This window comes from Diadema antillarum, unplaced genomic scaffold, assembly GCF_040938485.1.
Source record: "Diadema antillarum isolate AM-2024a unplaced genomic scaffold, OU_Dant_1.0 seq00000150_RagTag, whole genome shotgun sequence".
Classification (NCBI taxonomy): domain Eukaryota; kingdom Metazoa; phylum Echinodermata; class Echinoidea; order Diadematoida; family Diadematidae; genus Diadema; species Diadema antillarum.
This window is the reverse complement of record NW_027271223.1, coordinates 659,372-679,456: the sequence shown is the minus strand read 5'-3', so window position 1 is coordinate 679,456 and position 20,085 is coordinate 659,372. Positions and strand designations below refer to the sequence as shown.

The following is a 20,085-nucleotide window of genomic DNA, read 5'->3' as shown; positions in this document are numbered from 1 at the left end:
AACGACAAGTACATTACCCTATTCGGGGCCAAACAAGGATTGGCAGAGTTGTGTTACGAGGAAATTACTCGCATGGCGCAGAGAGGTGGATTCCACCTCCCTACATGTCTTCAATACACCAGTTTACTGATAGTAAATACATATGACGTTTGTAACGAAGTTAAGTTCTCTTCTCTTATATTTAGAAACATGGTTGCTTCTGACAACCAAAAATTTTCACAAACTTGTCAAACGTAGCAACAGCTTATGTGTACACACTGATGACGAGTACCGCAGCGTACCGCTCTAGGTCAGTGAATGTATGACGTCTTAAGAGCTTCTTGCGGAAAGAATGGACGGAAATATCCCCATGAATACATCAGTATACCAGCTTATACGTTTTTTTTTGATGATAATATTTTAGGGTTTGATCTTGGACGGTCTCCGCGAGACTGGGTTGAGCAACGTGTCCTCGCAAGAGATGTTGGCACTCACTTGTAGATATTCGAGGAAGGATGTAGGGTGAAGATAGAGAACTAGAGGTTCTGATGACGTCAGATGGCTTATGGCGTCATCCAGTCTGCTCTCCACCTGTGGTGAGAGAGAAAAATCGAACTGACTGATAAGAATCGACTCTCAAAAGAGATTACATCTTACTTGATGTACTGAAAATTCATCTATGCCCGTCTTGATTAAGTTCTGAAGATACGTACTGATACAGTTGAATTTTATGAGTTAACCTTACTACTATAGAATGAGAGATCTTTTCGTTTCAGTGAAAACATTTATGTCACAATCACAATTTCTGTGCTACAACTTTTGTTTGGTGTTATATTTGACAGAGAAGACAATATTATAAACACTGATGTGTAGCCTCAAGATAAAAAAAAACCCATCTTATTTATTCATGTTATTTCCTTGAACTTTTTCATCATTAATGCATAATCCAGTTGTGGTATTTCTTTTTTGAATTGTGGATATCGTTGTTCTGGTTTTATATGCTGCGTTTACTTATGTCATTACTTATGTAAGCTATAGTACGAGGATATAAACAGCAACTCTCAAACAATCTGTGACGCGGGGAAAATACCACACTGAAAAAACGCCAACAAATGAATCAGAGCATCTTTGAATGTGACCACACAGCATTTACAATCATAATGATAGTTAATAGTGTCTAACAAAAGCTGGACACACTTTTTCACGTGATCACAGAGGGTTGAAAACCACAACAAAACAAAACATCAAACAAAATGTTAATGAAAGAAAACACAGGTGCACAAAGTGTTCTAACTCTAGAATACATGAGTTGAGGACTCCAAGCAGACCACGTGATAACTGTACACCATTATTTCGGACACCACTGAAGGAATTTTTACCTCTTTCGTTGAGGCGCCACGAGGGACCAACCGATCTCCGATGCTTGTGATCGATCGCCTGCACCGCTCGCCGGAAAACCATGCACAGAGTGGGTCGCAGACTTGTCGCAAAGCCCCATCAGGGGACATGTGAACAATCTAGTGCCATGTAGGGAAAAATGCAGGTTATATGTCGGTTTAAATCATGCATGAAAAAAAAATGACAGAAAATATCACAGCCTACAGGGAACTAAGACGTGTCTGTTACCGGACCTCCGCATTGGATGACTGCATTTTCTGGTCTGTGTTCACTAAGCGTAATAGTCGTTATTTGAAGCACAATGTTTTACTACATGAAACTATGCAACTATTTACCAATCTATTAATGTGTTCATGTGACTTTTAGGTCGTCGTGCTGAGAGAAATGAAATATTTGCCGTTTGTCAAACGTAGTTCTAATGTTTTCAAGAACACCCGGACAATCCTGTTCATCATGGCAAAAACAAACAAAAATAACAAGAGAATTTTGTTATGTTGCCACAGCACCATGTTCAATTTCATTTTTTGCCATTCAATTTCTTTCAATTCAATTCAATTTCTTTTTTGCCATTAATTTCGAAGCCAACTCGTGTTACAAATCATTCCGCCACCCTCCTTGATAATATTTTTACTAATTCCGTGCAGATTTTAAATTCTTCCATAATTTTATCTGATATTACTGATCATTTCCCCATTATAGCGTGTTTTGACCTTAAACATTGTGTTGATAAGTTTCATTCTTTTTCATCCAGACGTAGAGCTACACCAGAAAATTTGGCTAGTCTTGGTGCTAACCTAGACAGGGCTGATTGGTCTAGTGTTTATGATAATGATGACATAAATGTATCGTTTGTGAATTTTTCAGGGATAATTAATAGACATTTAGATGAATATATTCCCAGATTAAAAGAAAAGTCAGTTAATTATAAAACTTCCCCCAAATTACCATGGATTACAAAATCTCTTCTTCGTTCAATAAATAGGAAAAATAGGTTATATTATAAATTCAAAATGAAAAAAAACTGAGAAGTTAAAAAATAAATACACTTCGTATATAAATATTTTAACGAAGATTATACGGTTGGAAAAGAGAAAATATTATATGATTCAGTTAGAAAAATATAAACATGATATAAAAAATACATGGAAGGTGTTGAAGCAGGCTATGAATATATCGAAAAAGAAATCAGAAATTATAAAGATAAGACATGATAATAAAGTTTTTGAAGATCCTAATGATATAGTCAATATCTTTAACTCTTATTTTTCAATGACTGGAGAGAATTTGGCAGAAAAAATACCGCAGTCAAATATACATTTTTCTGAATCTTTAGGTCAATCCAATTCCAGTTCTATTTTTTTTTGTTCCAACAACAAAATATGAAATAATAGATATTGTTACCGCAATGAATAACAAGCGAAGTGCCGGTTATGACGATATCCGTAATTTTATTTTAAAGGGGATTATATCTTCAATTGCTGACCCACTTTCATATATTTTCAATAAATCCTTATCAAGTGGTGTTTTTCCTGATTTTATGAAAATAGCTAAGGTTTTCCCTTTATTTAAAAAAGGAGATAATTCTGATATATGTAATTATAGACCTATTTCTTTGCTTTCATCTTTATCTAAAATATTGGAAAAATTGATATTTACAAGAACAATTAATTTTTTGAATTTGCATAATGTTTTTACAAATTCTCAATTTGGGTTCCGTCAGAAACATAGCACCATTCATGCTCTTTTAAAGTTTATTGACCACGCTGCGCACACTATTGATAATCATTCTCATCTTATTGGTATCTTCCTGGACTTCTCCAAGGCCTTCGATACAATTAATCATGAAATATTACTTTATAAACTGTCTCATTATGGAATACGCGGGAAGGCCTTGGAGTGGTTCAGGAGTTACCTACAAAACCGAAAACAATATGTATCTCTGAACGAGGACAGCTCGAGTTTAGAATTCATTAAATGTGGCGTCCCACAGGGTAGTTTATTAGGACCTTTACTTTTTATCATTTATATTAATGACTTTGCAGATCATCTGACATACTCTCATTTATACTTTTTGCTGACGATTCAAATATTTTCTTTTCTCACCAAAATCCAGATACTCTTGTACGCATAGTTAATTCCGAATTGAAAAAAGTAACTCAGTGGATAAGAGCTAACAAATTATCTCTTAATCTTCAGAAAACTATATAAGTAGATGCTTTTTAGTAATTCTTTAGAAGATTTAGACACAGGTATTGCTTTTGATGACACTTTGTTAGAACGAGTTTGTCATATAAAATTCCCTGGTATCACAGTGGATGATAAACTTTCGTGGTATTATTAATAGACTTAAGTTTCATATTCCATTGTCCTATTTGTTGACGTTGTATTTTTCTCTAATTTTACCTTATCTTAATTACGGACTCCTAGCGTGAGGTAGTGCCCATCAAAACTTACTATATAAATTACTTTTGTTACAAAAAAAAAAGGTTATTCGTATTATTTGTGGCGTCCCGCCACGTTCCCATACAGAGCCATTATTTATTAAACATGAGATTTTGAAAATTAAAGATTTGTATTTTTTTTTCAACTTGGTCAGTTTATGTTTAATTACAATGTAAATGCATTTCCCAGTATTTTTAATTCAATGTTCCCACGGAACCAGTCTTTTCATGATTATCCCACTAGACAATCTAATGAGTTTCATTGAAATAAAAATTCCCCATCTTTGTATTCTTTTAAGCGCAAGTTGAAACTTTTTTTATTAAATCCTCCCTGATATTTGTTTTCCTTTAACAGCTATAGCTTTTGTTAACCTCAGGGTTCATCATCCACCCACCAATCATTCAAACACTGAATTCATTATTACGTAAAGAAGTAGCCATTACAATCCTTGCTCAGCTGCATGCAGCACCAACTCTATGAAGCACATTCTCTACCATCCTCTGTTCCATTTCCCTCGTAGGTATTCTCTCATTCTCTCTTTTTTTTCTTTCTTTCCTTCCATACTTTTCATCTATTCTGGCAAGTTGTGTCATGTTGTTGTGTTTCTTCTGTTTTGTCCCGTCCTGTCGTATATCATATTCGTCACAAGTGTTTGTAAATAAGTAATTCATAGGTTTTATGAGTGGTTCACAATCTACAAGCTTTGCTTTTTAGTGGACCTCTCTATTCTTTCTTCCTTTTTTTTCAACTGAAGCATGACTTTGTATTATTTTTTTTGCCAGTATGCGCTCCTATGTTTATTGATACCATTTATTAATTAAGACAAATGTTCTTTGTTTATGATGTAAAACCTGATTTATCTTGTGTTATGTTTTTGTTGAAAAAGAAAAAAGAAGAAGAATGAAAATAAATGAATTCAATTGAATTGAATTGAATAGGGATAGAAGACCTTCATACCTCGCTGCTCTCTAACTTGATACCAAGATCCTCTCGTGAGCGGACATGCAGAGCAACGAGTAACCCGCAAGGAGAACGCCGGATCCGAAGGGTAACCTGCTCAGAACGAAAGGACCATTAGCCGATTGTAATTCATATATAAATATATTAATAAAGTGATGCATATTAATGTACACATGGCTGGTGGATTATCTATATTGAATACAATACACTGCATTATCATCATGATAGTTTATCCTTAAAGCCTTATTTTCCCTGGGCCTGGTGGGCTTCGATGAGACAAAATTGCCCATTTTAAGGTAATTGTTCTTTTGATAACATACATGGGTATCGAAATCATGCATACTTAATTCATGTAATATGATTATCAACACGATTACATCATGTAATATAATATTTAAAGTATACATGCAAAAATGTCTCCGTATACATATTCATAATTATAATACATGTATAATGTATTTGCACGTAGCCATGAATGGTATATTTTGGAATGATAAACTTTCTTACCGTCTCTTCTTCACTGGTGAGAATGAAATTTTGCACGGCCCTCACATTACAGACTTTCTGCGCATTGATTGCCAAAATGCAGTCCAGAAAACCGATGTCACGATGACGGCGCTCCCATCCCGTCACACTAGAACAGAAAAAGACAGATCAAAAGAAACTGATAACTGTTTCTTGTGAAGACCTTTTGTTTTTGTTTGTTTTTTGTTTGTTTGTTTGTTTGTTTGTTTCAGGTAGAGGATGAGATACGTTTGTACATTTCAGCTTTGATGTCATTAAGTTTCTTCACTTGTGCTCATTTGCACAAACTGGCAAATCCATGCAATAGTACCATGATTGACATAACATGAATCACGACTATGGCAGCAACACGACGCTCTTATATGCTATAATAATTATATAGGACTATAATGACTTTGTAGGAACAGGTCAGAGAAATTTAGTGTCGTATTTAAAAAACGGTAAAAACTCTACGATATTATACAGACAGTACCAGCTGCTAGTCTTGAGTTCTGACTTCAAATCAACAGAGAACAAAAAAAAAAGATTATATATATATATATATATATGCATATATATCATATATATATACATTATATATATATATACATATACATACATATATATATGTATAACTGCATCCTCATATATTATGTTTGACACAGTCCTTGATCAACAGTATAAGTGTGAAATTCGGAGTGCAATTAATACTTTCCAGGGAATTCAGTTTGATAAATTATGACAAACATTATTTCTAATTTCTAAGCTTACGTCATCTCATCATTCAGGTAATAATGAATGTAATTCTTCTAACCCTTTTAATATTTTTCTCAATTCAATTCAATTTAAATCAATTTTATATTCATTTCCATGCAGCAAAGAGTGAAACAAAACACAATAAGATAAGATATTAAGCATTCATAAAACGATCAAATTAGTTGATTAATTTCAGTCCAGGAAAAGAAGAAATATATACATAATCGTAATGAGAATAATAACATATGACATAAGTAGAATAACAAAGAACACTTATGCATGATTTCAAAGATAACAAAAAAGTAGGCATGGAAAAAGAGTGGTATACGTCCACTAAAAAGCAAAGCTTGTAAAATGGATCACTTATGTCATGTTTATCATTGACAATAAATGATATAATACTGTATATAGTGGAACTCATGAACAGGATGTCCATTCATAACTATAATTCAATCTCCATTTCAAGATCGAGGTAGTTATGGTAATCTTTAGAACTCCTACACTATAATAGGACTAGAGACTGACTAACAGATATGTTTGAAGTAGGTCCTATGACCTTAATGTCTTATCACTACTCCCAGGGTACACAGCAACAGGAAAACAATGTACAAAACAATCTTACTCTGCTGTATATTTTTATCTGTTCGTGTGGTTTACAGATAATATACAGATAAAAATGAAATGTCATAGAGTTATGAAATCTATTCATTCGTGCTCGACAAGCATGCAGTGACATCAATGAAAGCTCTAACGGTTTCACGTCATGAGATCGACACCCACGAGTCATACAGCCCAAGAGTCATACAGCCCACGAGTCATACAGCCAACGAGTCATACAGCCAACGAGTCATACAGCCCACAAGTCATACAGCCCAAGAGTCATACAACCCAAGAGTCATACAGCCCACGAGTCTTACAGCCAACGAGTCATACAGAAAACGAGTCATACAGCCCACAAGTCATACAGCCCACGAGTCATACAGCCACAAGTCATACAGCCCACCAGTTATATAGCCCACGAGTTCGACACTAAGTAAATAAAGCCCACTACTTCGACATCAAGTTATGAAATAGGCCCACGAGTTATACAGCCTATGAGTTCGACGCTACGAAGAAAAGGCTCACGAGACGGACACTACGCAAACAAAGCCCACGAAACTCACACTACACTTAAAAAGCACACGAGACCGGAGCTTCGCAAGAGAGGCGCTCGTTACCAACACTATAGCAGGGCTGCACACTAACCCATTTTTTCTGCCGGTCCAACCTGTCTCTGTAGGACCGGTAAATGCCCCGTTTTACCATTTTTTGCCGGTCAGAACAGAAAATTTACCGGTCAACAACAACAACCTAAAAAAACATTAAATGACTTGCAAACGTATTTTCTTGTTTTTTATGGACGTACCCCCCCCCATGTACATTTTACAGATTGATATATTTTTTTAAAACTTGCATTATTTATTGCACAAAAAATTAAAAAATAGATAGGAAAAAATTGAATGTTTGTTTGTGAATTACAGTGTGGTATAAAATGATAATGAACAAAATCAGATTGTATCAAATGCGTTTGTGACTTTTTCTAAACATCGGCACGCGAACTTGCTGCGTAACCTGCTCTTGGTGGTCAGTTGGATTGCGACGATTTAATGAATTATTTTAGCTCTGATATTTTCTCATGCACGCGCTACAAGGGGTTCTTTATTTTTCTCCCGATAATCTATTCGCATTTGTGCATGCGTTCTTGAAAGGTACACGACATGTAGGGCCGAATTCGCGATCCTTTTTGCGCCCATTTCAACCTCAAATATTAGCGGGATTGTGACGATTTCATAAATTACTTCGGCTGTAATATTTTCTGATGCAAGCACCAAAAGAGGTTGAAAATGTGTCCTTTATTTTTTCCCGACAAACTCTTCGAATTTCGTAAGTGCGTTCTTAAAAAGATGCACCACATGGCCGAATTCATGATACTTTTTTCGCCTACTTCTACCTCAAATATCAGCGGGATTGTGACGATTTCATAAATTACTTTGGCTGTAATCTTTTATGATGAACGCGCCAAAAGGGGTTGAAAATGTGTCCTTTATTTTTTACCAATAAACTCTTCGAATTTCATAAGTGCGTTCTTACAGATGTTCCACACAGCCGAATTCATGATACTTTTTTGCCTATTTCTACCTCAAATATCAGCGGAATTGTGGCGATTTCACGTATTCGGATGTAACTTTTTGTGATGCACGCACCGGCAAGAATGGTTGAAAATGCGTTCTTTATATTTCTCCCCATAATCTCTTCGCATTCCGTACATGCGTTCTACGACACGGCCGAATTCACGATCATTTTTGCGCCTATTTCTACCTCAAATATCAGCGGGATTGCGATGATTTCATGAATAACTTCGGCAGTAATATTTTATGATAAACGCGCCAAAATGGGTTGAAAATGTGTCCTTCATTTTCCCCGGATAAACTCTTCGCATTTCGTAATGCGTTCTAAACAGATATACGACACGGCCAAAAATCATGATTCTTTTTGCGCCTATTGTTTCCTCAAACTTCAACGGGTTTGCGATGATTTCATGAATTATTATTCGGCTCTATAATCTTTATGATGCACGGGCCAAAAGGGGTTGAAAATGTGTGCTGCATTTTTCACCCAATAATCACTTCGCATTGCGTACATGCCTGTACGTCACGGCCGAATTCACGGTCCTTTTAGCGCCTATTTCTACATCAAATATCAGCAGGATTGCGATATGTCATTAATTATTTCGGCTGTAATCTTTTGTGATACATTCACCAGAAGGGTTGAAAATGCGTTCTTTATTTTTCTCCCGATAATTTCTTCGTATTTGGCGTTTTCAAAATTCTACATTGCATGAAGGGCCGAATTCGACATTCTTTTTGCGCCTATTATTGTTTACTCAAATTCCAACGGGATTGCGAAATTTTCATGAATTACTATTCGGCTGTAATTTATATGATGCAAGCGCCAAAAGGGGTGAAAATGTGTCCTTTATTTTTCTCCCGCTAATCTTTTCCCATTTCGTACATGCATGCGTTCTTATCTACAAGGTATACGGCCGAATTCACGATCCTTTTTGCGCCTATTTCTACCTCAAATATCAGCGGGATTGTGGCGATTTCATGAATTACTTCGGATGTAATCTTTTGTAATACACGCACCAGCAGGGTAAAAATGTCTTTTTTATTTTTCTCCGGATAATCTCGTCGCATTTGTGTATGCGTTTTTGATAACCTAGACGGCATGCAGGACTGAATTCAAGATCCTTTTTTGCGCCTATTATTTCCTCAAATTTCAACAGGATTGCGTTGATTTCATGAATTGTTATTCGGCTGTAATCGTTTATGATGCAGTCACCAAAATGTGTCCTTTATTTTTTTTCTTTTTCTCCTCTATAATCTCTTCGCATTTCGTACATAATCTTTTGGAAGATACGACGCGGCCGGTCGAATTCATAATCCTTTTTGGGACGATTTCTACCTGAAATATGTAAGCGGGACTGCCATGATTTCATGATTTTTTTTTTCTCCCTAGTATTATCTCTACACATTTTGTGCATGCGTTCTTAAAAAGAACACGGAAGGGCCAATTTCGTGATCCTTTTTGCGCCTATCTTCGTTATGAGAACATTCTGAGCGAATGAAAATATTAATTTGTGAAATGACTGTGCAAATGAAAATAAACGCAATCAGATCCATTTACTGTTTCCCTGAATATCGAATGTGTTTTTACTTTTTCTAAAAATCGACACAAGTAAATGTAGTTCTAACATAACTGCCACGCTGCTGGGAAGCCGGGATCGGATCGATCTTGCGTTAAAAAATCATAAGTAAAATGACCCAGAAATGCGTGCGCTTCTATCAATGTTTCTTGTCTGGCATGACCGCCGATCGCAAGCAAACGAGAAGCAGTTACACTGTACATGCTTTGCATCGTGTGCTTTGCATGGCAGTGCGTGTCGAGCAGCGCCAAATGCGCAAGCGAGCGCGAATGTTACTGGTCCACTGCTAGTGCTAAAAACTATGTTTACTGTACAAATTGCACCAGTAGACATAAACGAAAACTTGCGTAAAACTTGTTGAACAGTGCAATATCTTGCATTCTGTTTCTTCCTGATCGGGGCTGCTCTTTTCCTTTCTACTGACCTCACCAATGCTTTTTTTTTTTACTGGTCATGTCGGACCGGTAACTTGTGGATTTCCTGAAAAGTTACCGGTCCGACAGTGACTTTTACCGGTCTTTGACCGTCGGACCGGCGCCAGTGTGCAGCCCTGACTATAGGCAAAGAAGGCCCACGAGGCCGATATGATGAACAGCGCCTCCTATACCGTGTGTCTAAAAAAAAAACAACAACTATACACTTTCGAAATGCCCGCCGAATTAAAAACATACAATTTTGGCGCAAATGTTTATATGTATGGATAGCTTATGGACTCAACTTTCATATGACACCAAAAAATCTGAAAAAATTTCATGTTTAAATGAGCACTGCTCACTTTTGTAAAGGGTATGAAAATTAGGCTGCGCAGGAATTAGCCTTCCAATTTTACGAGAGGTGAGTCCATTGGAGCTTACAAAACTGAAGTTAATATGATAGGTAGAGATTATGTAACATTGAATATTCAATTATGGATTGTCAAAAAAAAGAAAGAAAGTCAAGGATGTCAGCTTTTTATTCTTCAGGTCAATGGGCAACCTGAATAACAAGTAGCCAGTAGCTGTGACATTCCTTTTTCATTAAAATGTATTTGAATAATGAATTTACATAATCCCCATCTGGTTATTAAGTAAATCAATGAGCTATTCTACTAATCTGAAAATAACTGCAATGTGGGGAGAAGGTTTTCATTCAAGTCACAGATGTAAAAAATAAGAGTGTGTAACATGGAAATTGCAACATGTACCATCACCTCATTCTGACTCACCTGAACACACCACTGAGTCTACCAGGGAGATTTGCAATGCTACAATAAAATAAATGCACCTGCGGTTTACTCATGCACAAAATTTTGGTTTAATAAATCATAAAATTCACTCAGCAAACACAAACTGATCGCAATTGATTACAAATTTATCATATCAACTTCAGTTTTGCAAGCTCCAACGAACTCACCTGTCGCAAATTTAAAAGGCTAATTCCTGTGCAGCCTAATTTTTATACCCTTTTACAAAAGTGCGCAGTGCTCATTCAAGTATGAATTGTTTTTAGACATTTTGGTGTCATATAAAAGTTGAGTCCGTAAGCTATTCATACATATAAACCTTTTCCCTAGAATCATACATATCTTATTCGGCAGCCACATTAATTTAAAAAATGCCCAAACACCCTCGTTTGCATGTTAACTCTTTGACCTATTTAAGATATTCTTACTCCCCATTCCATCCCTTAAAAAAAATAATAAAAATCTGCCAACGGTCATGGTTATCATATTCTAGTGGGATCATGTGGAAAATGTGACTGTTAGAGACATTTCACAGAGTAAAAGTTGGAAACTGCACCTTACCCGTCTTTGAGCATGATTCGATTATGATGGGTTGATTAGGGAAAAAAGAAAAAAAAAGATGAGTACGCAAAATTCTTAGTGAAACTCCATCTAATCCGCAAAAACGAACTGGCTACCAAATCATAAAACCCATCAAGCCCATCTTCTAGCAAGAAGTTGGGAAAGCCTATTAAAAATAGTACGTTGGCGTTATCAAAGATCTAAAATTATCCATACATCGTCTTGTCCCCTTTCATTAATTATTCTTATGGGGGGGGGGGTCCCATGAAATGTCCAATTTCATTTGGAAAAACAAAAACATAATAGGTAACAATGTCGCTAGCGTAGTGTGACAGAACTGTCCCTTAAAAGCCACACCTGTAGAAATACATACTCGATGTCGTTGATATGTACATAGCGCTGTTCAATAAATAGTTACACACTCTCACTCTATCGAGTGACGAAAAAATAAAGATGTATCCCAGTGCATTTTCTTCGTAACAAAGCGATAGCCCATTCATGAATATTCATTAGTAGGGGCATAGGGCAGCAAAAGCCTCGATTTTCTTGAAGTACCGGTACGCATAGTTCTGTGAGTCGTCGTATTATTTGAGTGTTCACACAGATGTTGCGTGCTGTGTGTATGGATGTGTGTGTACATAGGTGTACAAATTCTTAACCCTAACCCTAACCCTAACCCTAACCCTAACCCTAACCCTAACCCTAACCCTAACCCCCCCCCCCCACACACACACAAACACACATACACACACAGTCATGTCCATGTGTGTACACGCAAGGAGGTATTTCTTTGGTACACGATGCTGTAGAAGTTGCAGGCGTGGTGAGCTTTATGCATCGAGAGAATGGGGACTTTCCACTGCCTGCATAATGAATATTCATGAAATAATCTCTCGCCTGCATACGAAATAAAAAAGGTTCCACCCGCCAGTATGTTACTTTTTCCCTTCATGGAACACCCTGTACAAGCACATACTTGTAAGTGACATGGAGATGGCGCTGTTCATCTTGTCGGTCTCGTGGGCCTTTTCTGCGTAGTGTCGAACTCATGAGCTGTATGACTCGTGAGCCGCATACCTCGTGGGCTGTATGACTCATGGATCTCATTATTATTATTATTATTTTTAATGTCGGTCTAGTGGAACGTATGACTCGTGGGTATCGGTCTTGTTGGATGACCCCAGCTTTAACGACCGTTTGCAAACATTGTCAAAGATATTTACAGAGTTAGAAAAAAAATCAGTGCAACAACAACACACACAATAACAACAAAATCCCTTCAGAAATTTCGTAGAATCGTTTTTTCCTGAAAAGGAGAGAAATGCACAGCAGTTACTAAGTAGGTTACGAGGTTAGAATAAAGACACGCATAAAAAAACAAAATGGAAGATTTTCTGCGTAAAGATAAGGGCTTTGAACTTGTCGTATTCGTTTGTTTTTCTTTTCTCCCTCTTGTTTTCTTTACACATTGCAACGTATACATGAAATCATTAACAGAACAGAACAGAATTCTGATATTGTGTATTATAGGAACGATTGAAATACTGAGTAGGTGAATGGACAAAACTAACATGACTATAGAAGAAGCAGACCAAAGCTGACGAGCGAACGGAAAAACGAATATCAATGCGTGCATGCATGCATGAAAAGAAAACAAATGTTAATATAGAGTTCTAAAAAAGAGGGTAAGGGTGTTGTAAAGGTTAATCTTAGGAAATATTTGTGCACTTTCTTGTGCACGCCCATATCAAAAGCTTGTTCTGGCTACTGGACAATGGATTTGATCTAAATTATACCTTTGTGAAATCGGGCTTTACGTGCAAATGCGTGCAACTGTATCTAATTTCAAGCGTAAAAATCAAAATCTATATGATCATAGAACTGCGCATGCACATGCATCCTTACCGCGGTCTGTTATGGGCATCAACTGCACTTTGTCCTCAGAGGTGACAAGATAAAGACACTACCACACAGATTAGTGGAAAGGTTTCAGAGTACCATATTATAGCAGAATAGCACAGGCATATTCAGGTTTTAAAGTGCATTCCGCACTCTGTTCAAGTTGACGCTGATAAAAAAAAAGAGTAACAGGAGACAGACATCATCGAAAGATCATCGAAGTTGGACTTGAAGTGAGGAAACTTTTCGGCGTTTCACCAAATTTAGTTTGGCAGTTCATTTCTATTTCATTATAGTGTATCAAAAGAATAAGGAAAACATGTAGGTTTACAAAGGCACTTCATTAAAACTGAATTTAAAGCTGCCGGTTGGTATTCTGCTAAGTTCTGTTATAATTTTCAAGATATTGGTCGCACCACTAAATACCGTATAGTGAAATCATCAATTTTAACTTATAATTCTCCTCAAGTTAGTATACGTTTATGAATGAAACTATTATAAACGTAATGTTTCAGTCGATATTTCAGGAGCCAAAACCGTACCCTCCTAAAGGTTATCATTTTCAGGCTATAGAAACTATATAAAGAAATGATGGAAATGCTGAAAGTTTTCTTTCTCCTTGATTTCATGTCAAAAACCGCAATCTATAGTCAATATTTAAACTGTGTGTAGGTGTATGGGATCGAGTCTCATGACAAGTAGTCACTAGTCTTCATCTTATCTGTAAGAGTAGTAACTACCATTATCTCTGTTTCGTGAAAACTTATCAAATTACATGGAACCCACAATTTACTTTTTATCGTAAGTAAGATTTTGGTAAAACTACTACCATTCCATCCATGTGGGGTTCATTTGATCTATTACAGCAAACCTAAACATGCATGGAATGACATTTTAGGTTTCCATTATGTTGAATAGAATGGTAGAGAAAGGAAGGTCATTCCGTCATCAAGTATATACACAATGTGATCCCCTGTGATCTTTGTACGCTTAAATGCAAATTTGACTTAATTCTAATTACCTCTTGGTATGATATTATGACAGTAAATAATACAGCTAATTATTTGATGTTTGTTGATGATGTCTTTGTCTCATTGTTTGTCCTGTCTATTCCATACGTTCTTGTTGACTGTGAGCGTCTTGTGCCTTTGTGTGTGTGCGTGTGCGTGTGTGTGTGCTTTTCCGTATCTTTACATTTATTGTATTTTAAATTCAATGTACTGAGTGACCCACATTCCAAAAAGCTTGCGTGGGTCCATCTTTTCCATTCACGCAATTATTTTTAACAATTAGTTCCATATGCATTTTTGTTGTTGTTGTACAGCGTAATACATTGTACGTTTTGTTTTCATCGAATTTGTATGACAACAAACATGTGTTACTGGAAATAAAATTTCATTTGAATTTGATTCAGTTTATCGCTTTGTTTCTGAGAACGCCGTATTCTCATTTGCTGTGTAGGTCTATGTTATAAAAACTTTGCAGACAAAATGAAATGAAATGACATGAAATGAAATAAGCGAAACTTACATTCGTCAGAAAATTAACTTTGAAAAGATTATGATTAATATATACAGTGTCGTTGAAGACATTCATTCCATGTGTATAATGAAGCTATAACATCTCGTAAAATTTCAAGTAGAAATTCAACAATGACTCAAACATTCATATGTCATTCAAATTGATATGCACACAAACATCTCGCTTCATTATCACCGACTTAACAATGCTTAATGAGTGAGGGGTGACTTGAATATATTCTTAGGACGTTGTATATTGTTTAAACATCATTTCTAAGGCCCTCATCCTCGTCAAGTGTTTGCTTATAGGTCTCATGTATTTCTGTTATATCTAGATTTGTTTAATCTGTCTTTCGAACGGCAGGTACACATCATTTTGCATTGATATGTGACAGAATATTGTTGGATATTTGAATTAATCATTTATCTGTTTCAACTGTCAGATTTAAATAACACTGTGCTCACTTAGTTCGTTCAATTGACTTTGTATTACATTTATTTATGAAAAAAAAAGAAATTCTGAAATCAAATCAAATCAAATCAAGTCACATCAAATTTCAACAACAAACATGACAAAGACAAACACGTCTGTAATAAACAACGAAGAATAAACTTACTAGAAATAATCGTCATGCTTGCACAGCTTCAGACCCATGATGGCGAGTTCACTTTTTTTCCCATGTATTGTGACAGATTCCTCGTCCCGCTCCTCTCGTAGTCTTCTGTAGAATTCAAATCAAAGATTAAAAAAAGAAATACTCTCCTAGATAAGATGTCGCCTTCATACATCGTCCACTCATTCTATGTAGCCACTTTTAACGAATCGTCTTTGATACGCTGTGTCATTTGTTTTCTTCTGTTTTTTTTTCTTCTCTCTTTATTCCTGCTTTCATAACTTATCATTCACCTTTCGTGAATGGAACAAATTTAGGCTAATAGATCATTTTACCGTATGTCCTACTGATGAATAATGATTAAAAAAGGTCTTGGTTAGCACTGATTCGGCCTACGCAGAAACCTACATTCCAGACATGAGGACTAAATTTGTGAAGTGTGAAGGAATCAATATCTTGAATATGTCAAGATAGCTACATTATATACATAGCTTATCTCCAGGCACTGAAGATCCTTTGAAAACTATCTCTTCTACTGTGGCACATATTCTTCGGAATACAGACATAATTCTTTCATGGCAAAAAGAGACTCAAAGCGGTGTTCTATCGCCTGAAAATCTTCGGGATCTGCCAGTTTCATCTTGCGTGAGAAGTTGGTGAATTCATTGTAGCTATGTAGGACTCCTACCAAACCACTGAGAACAACTCACGAAAAGTAACGCAGAATCGATTCCTATTTTGCAGGGCTTTTTTCCGATGTATAGACCTGATAAAACTTCATATTTCTTCATAGAGGAATTTATGAACTATTGCTAGTGAAAAGGCTTTATCTTCTCAGCGCAACAGCACTGGTAATGAAGAGCTCACCTCACGTTTTCCGAGTGAATCACACCGGGGTGAGACAGGAGAGGCAGTGGGGAGGAGTACGACCTGCTGCTGCAGCTGTCGGCATGCAGAGGTGGTACCCTATCGCCACAGCTAACTGTGGGCGAACTACAATCAAGTCCAGTGAGTCTATTAGGCTGAGGATCCGATACGAGAGGCTTTGGCATCGATACTGATTCGTTTTTAGACGAATCGGAGCCCGTTATTGATGACTGCGATATCCGTTGACCCAGAGAGTCAATTTCATTTCTGCAAAATGAGCACACGGTGGCATGAAGCTTCTCCTCGCTGCTGTGCCGCTGCTCCGGGGTGGGTGCCACTCCGCTTCCGAGTACATCAGCAATGTGCTGTTCGTCTGGCACCCGAGCCTCGTTACGTCCATTCGTTCCTGGTGGAACACATTGACCGGATGTGTTTTCGTCGTCATCGCAGTCATCGTGTTCATCCTCTTGCTCATCCGGCTGGTCGCTGAATTCGACCGCCTGCAGCTGGGTATTTTCGATAAGGATATCATTACTTCAAGCCACTATGATTCCAGTTTTCATTCTCTTCACTTTCACAACTTAAAGGAGACCTCCGGATGATTTTCAGATTTTTACATTTGAACAACTATAAATTAGTTATACTGAGGACAGAGTTTCAGATTTTGTGATAACTGGGGTGAAGAATAAGAATATTTTCAAATTTTAGAACAAATTGCAATGAACAAGGATGATGACATGGCAGAATCACCATAAGAATGTATGAGTTGGGGCTCAAGGAAGCAGAACAAAAGAAGAAGGCATGCATAGATTATATACAGGTGAACTCGCAAGCAAGCGGTATTGTAATGGAATTACATGGCTACATTTCTGAAATATGTGAACCTCCTATGTCATCATCCTTGTTCAGTGTAATTTGTTTAAGGTTTTTCAAAGTATTGTTTCTCTGCTCAAGAACCACAATAAATTCCACAAATCTATACATGGAGTTGTCGATTTATGTACTACATGATGTGAAATTATGAAAATCGTCTGGAATGTCCCTTTAATTACGCAAACACAAAGTACTCGTATGCAGTGCATCATACATACTGCTATATTATAGACCTATATATATCTTTTTTTATGTCATTCATTTTTTCCTCAATCAATGAGCCAGCATGGTAAACACACCGAAAATCCGTTGTTTAATGGCGCCGATATTCCATCCTTCCGTCTCTTGTTCTTGTAGTGTTTATCCACCCCAGTATTCATCCTCCTTCTAGGCGGTGGCTCCTGCCCGGTGATTTTACACAGGGCATCCTCCCACTTATCAGCATCACTGTGTCATAAGCAGAATAATGATGGTTAACAACATAGTAATCAACATACAAACAATATCATACAGTCATATATGAAGAATTATTTACGTGAGCTCGAAATCAGTTTAGAATATCATTACTTTCGCCAATAATGCATAATTTAAGGTCTAAGTGTGGTTTTATCTCACCGAAAACGAAGTAGAATCGCGCGAGGGCAAATATGAAACCATTTCTTATAAACTATTATAGAAAGTAAAATGTTTTATAGTATATCTTTAACAAGATGTGAGTCAACACAATTGTTAAATCAATACTAAGTCACGTGGTATTAATTTTGTCAATCACGAATCTTGTTATGAATACACTATATATATTTAGATATATATACATTATAATGTATACATAATAATTATATATATATATACATATACATACATATATATACATATATGTGCATATATATACATCATATATATATGCATATTTAGATTATGTTCATTAAAGTTTTGTTTGTTTAAAATTTGAAAACAAACATTTCAACTTCTAATTTTCATTCAAAATCCATAGCAGCTTGAAAAGAACATTGCGAGATAAAAATGATAAAACAGTAATAAGAATGCGAAAGTGAAAATAATTATGGGAAAAAAATCACCTTTACTTTATTATTATTATCGTCATGATTGTTATCATTATTATATTATTATCATATTATTATTATTATTATTATTATTATTATTATTATTATTATTATTATTATTATTATCATCATCATTATCATTGTTATCATCATTATTTCGGCCTCGATTCCCACCACAACGTGTTACCATCGGACTTTTGTAGCTGAAGCTACAGTCATAAACTGACATTCTCCAATCTAAATTGAGATACATTAATTAATCGATGGAATTGCATGTATATCTACTGTATTTCCATTCTTGTTGCTAATCTATAGTTGCCAGCATCGAATGTGGAGATGCCAGACTGATACACCGTACAGTGGAAATACGGTCATTTGGAATATAGTTCTCTCTTGTAATTACCGCCTATGGGTGCAGAGTAGAAAGACGTGAGATCGATCTAACTCCGTGCCGTATTCCAGGCAGAGAATCTCCCTGTCGAATCGGTGTCTGGTGACCTTCCAGATTTTCGGGATGATCAAGAAGGGTTTCTTTCCGTCTGGCCCAAGCCCTTGAAGATATCCATTACTGGTATCAAGCTCCCATGTACTAGCGATTAATTTCTGTAATATGCCGATAATGAAAACCATTTTGTTTGATGCTAGGATACAAAGGCAGATTGGTAACAAAATATGTTTGATCTCATTTTATTTCCAATCAATCTTAGAAGGGCAAATGTGAGTCTTAATGTGAAACTTTGTTTTAGCCGAAATGGAGATAACATAGTAATACTCTTGTGAATTTCAATGTTTTCAACTGAATCTACACCACTTCAAGGTCAGAGACATGATTTTTAAACTGACATGTTCTCAGCCGGTTTTGATAGACAACCTTTCCATAACAAAGCTTTTTGATACCTTTGTGGTATCGTTATAGTATGCTTTGAGTTTTCTTGAATTTCTAAACACTTTTATTTAATTTTTGGTTTTTTGTTTTGTTGTTGTAGTTGTTTTTTTTTTACTGAGACCACGCGAGATGCTTTAAAGACAGTATAGATTGTCTTTATTTCTTGAAAGACACATTTCAAATTTCTGTGGAGTGGACACTTTTGATGTAAGTAAACTCATCTCTTCTAACATGAATCTAGAGGATCTCATCTTGTACCTCGGGAGATATTTTGCATCTCGAGAACGTAACAATTTATACTTGCATAAAATTTGGTGTACAGTTCCAAAATGATGAAACGATGATGTGATCTAGCCCACCCTTTCTCATTCAAGAATAGTTCTTACTGTTGGTAGTCTCTCGGTCTTTGTTGTGTTCGAGGCCTGAATAAAGGATACATATTGAAATTTGATGGTTTTATTTCTCACCGAATCTTTATTCAGTTCCGCAGCTGGTTGCTGACTGAAATGAAACAATCCAGTGAGTTTGTTCGGGGACGGTCCGCAAGCCATTTTCTGAAATAAACGATGTATTATAACATGCATATCTTACTAACAAGATGAGAGCGAAACAAAAAATGTGCCAGTCCCACATTTCTATATCTTTATGACTCCCCTCCCCTATAGGTTGCACGCGCTGAAATAAACTAGCAATATTTTTTTTTAAGGAAATCGTTTTGGAAGGAGGCAGAATTCGGAACAGGATGAGATTGACAAATTATATACTCAAATGTGACTTCATCGGATGATTCGCGGA

General features: G+C 36.3%; 1 protein-coding gene across 1 annotated transcript; it reads right to left on the bottom strand.

Annotated features, from left to right (window-relative positions):
* Positions 1-399: 399 nt before the first annotated feature.
* LOC139727752 (uncharacterized) lies at positions 400-19,034 on the bottom strand. Its single transcript, XM_071638730.1, has 8 exons — positions 18,808-19,034; positions 17,640-17,787; positions 16,468-16,973; positions 15,604-15,708; positions 5,287-5,413; positions 4,777-4,872; positions 1,359-1,496; positions 400-570 (listed from the first exon to the last, which is right to left on the bottom strand). The coding sequence occupies exons 1-8, from the start codon at positions 19,032-19,034 to the stop codon at positions 400-402; spliced, it is 1,518 nt and encodes a 505-aa protein (XP_071494831.1).
* Positions 19,035-20,085: the final 1,051 nt, after the last annotated feature.

Excerpts from the sequence above, each read along its gene's own strand:
- LOC139727752 (XM_071638730.1), bottom strand. The coding sequence starts at position 19,034 with ATGGTTTTCATTATCGGCATATTACAGAAATTAATCGCTAGTACATGG. Across the intron at positions 5,414-15,603 it reads AAGCATGACGATTATTTCTA|TGTGACGGGATGGGAGCGCC; the intron begins GTAAGTTTATTC and ends TTTCTGTTCTAG. Across the intron at positions 4,873-5,286 it reads TCACCAGTGAAGAAGAGACG|GTTACCCTTCGGATCCGGCG; the intron begins GTAAGAAAGTTT and ends CGTTCTGAGCAG.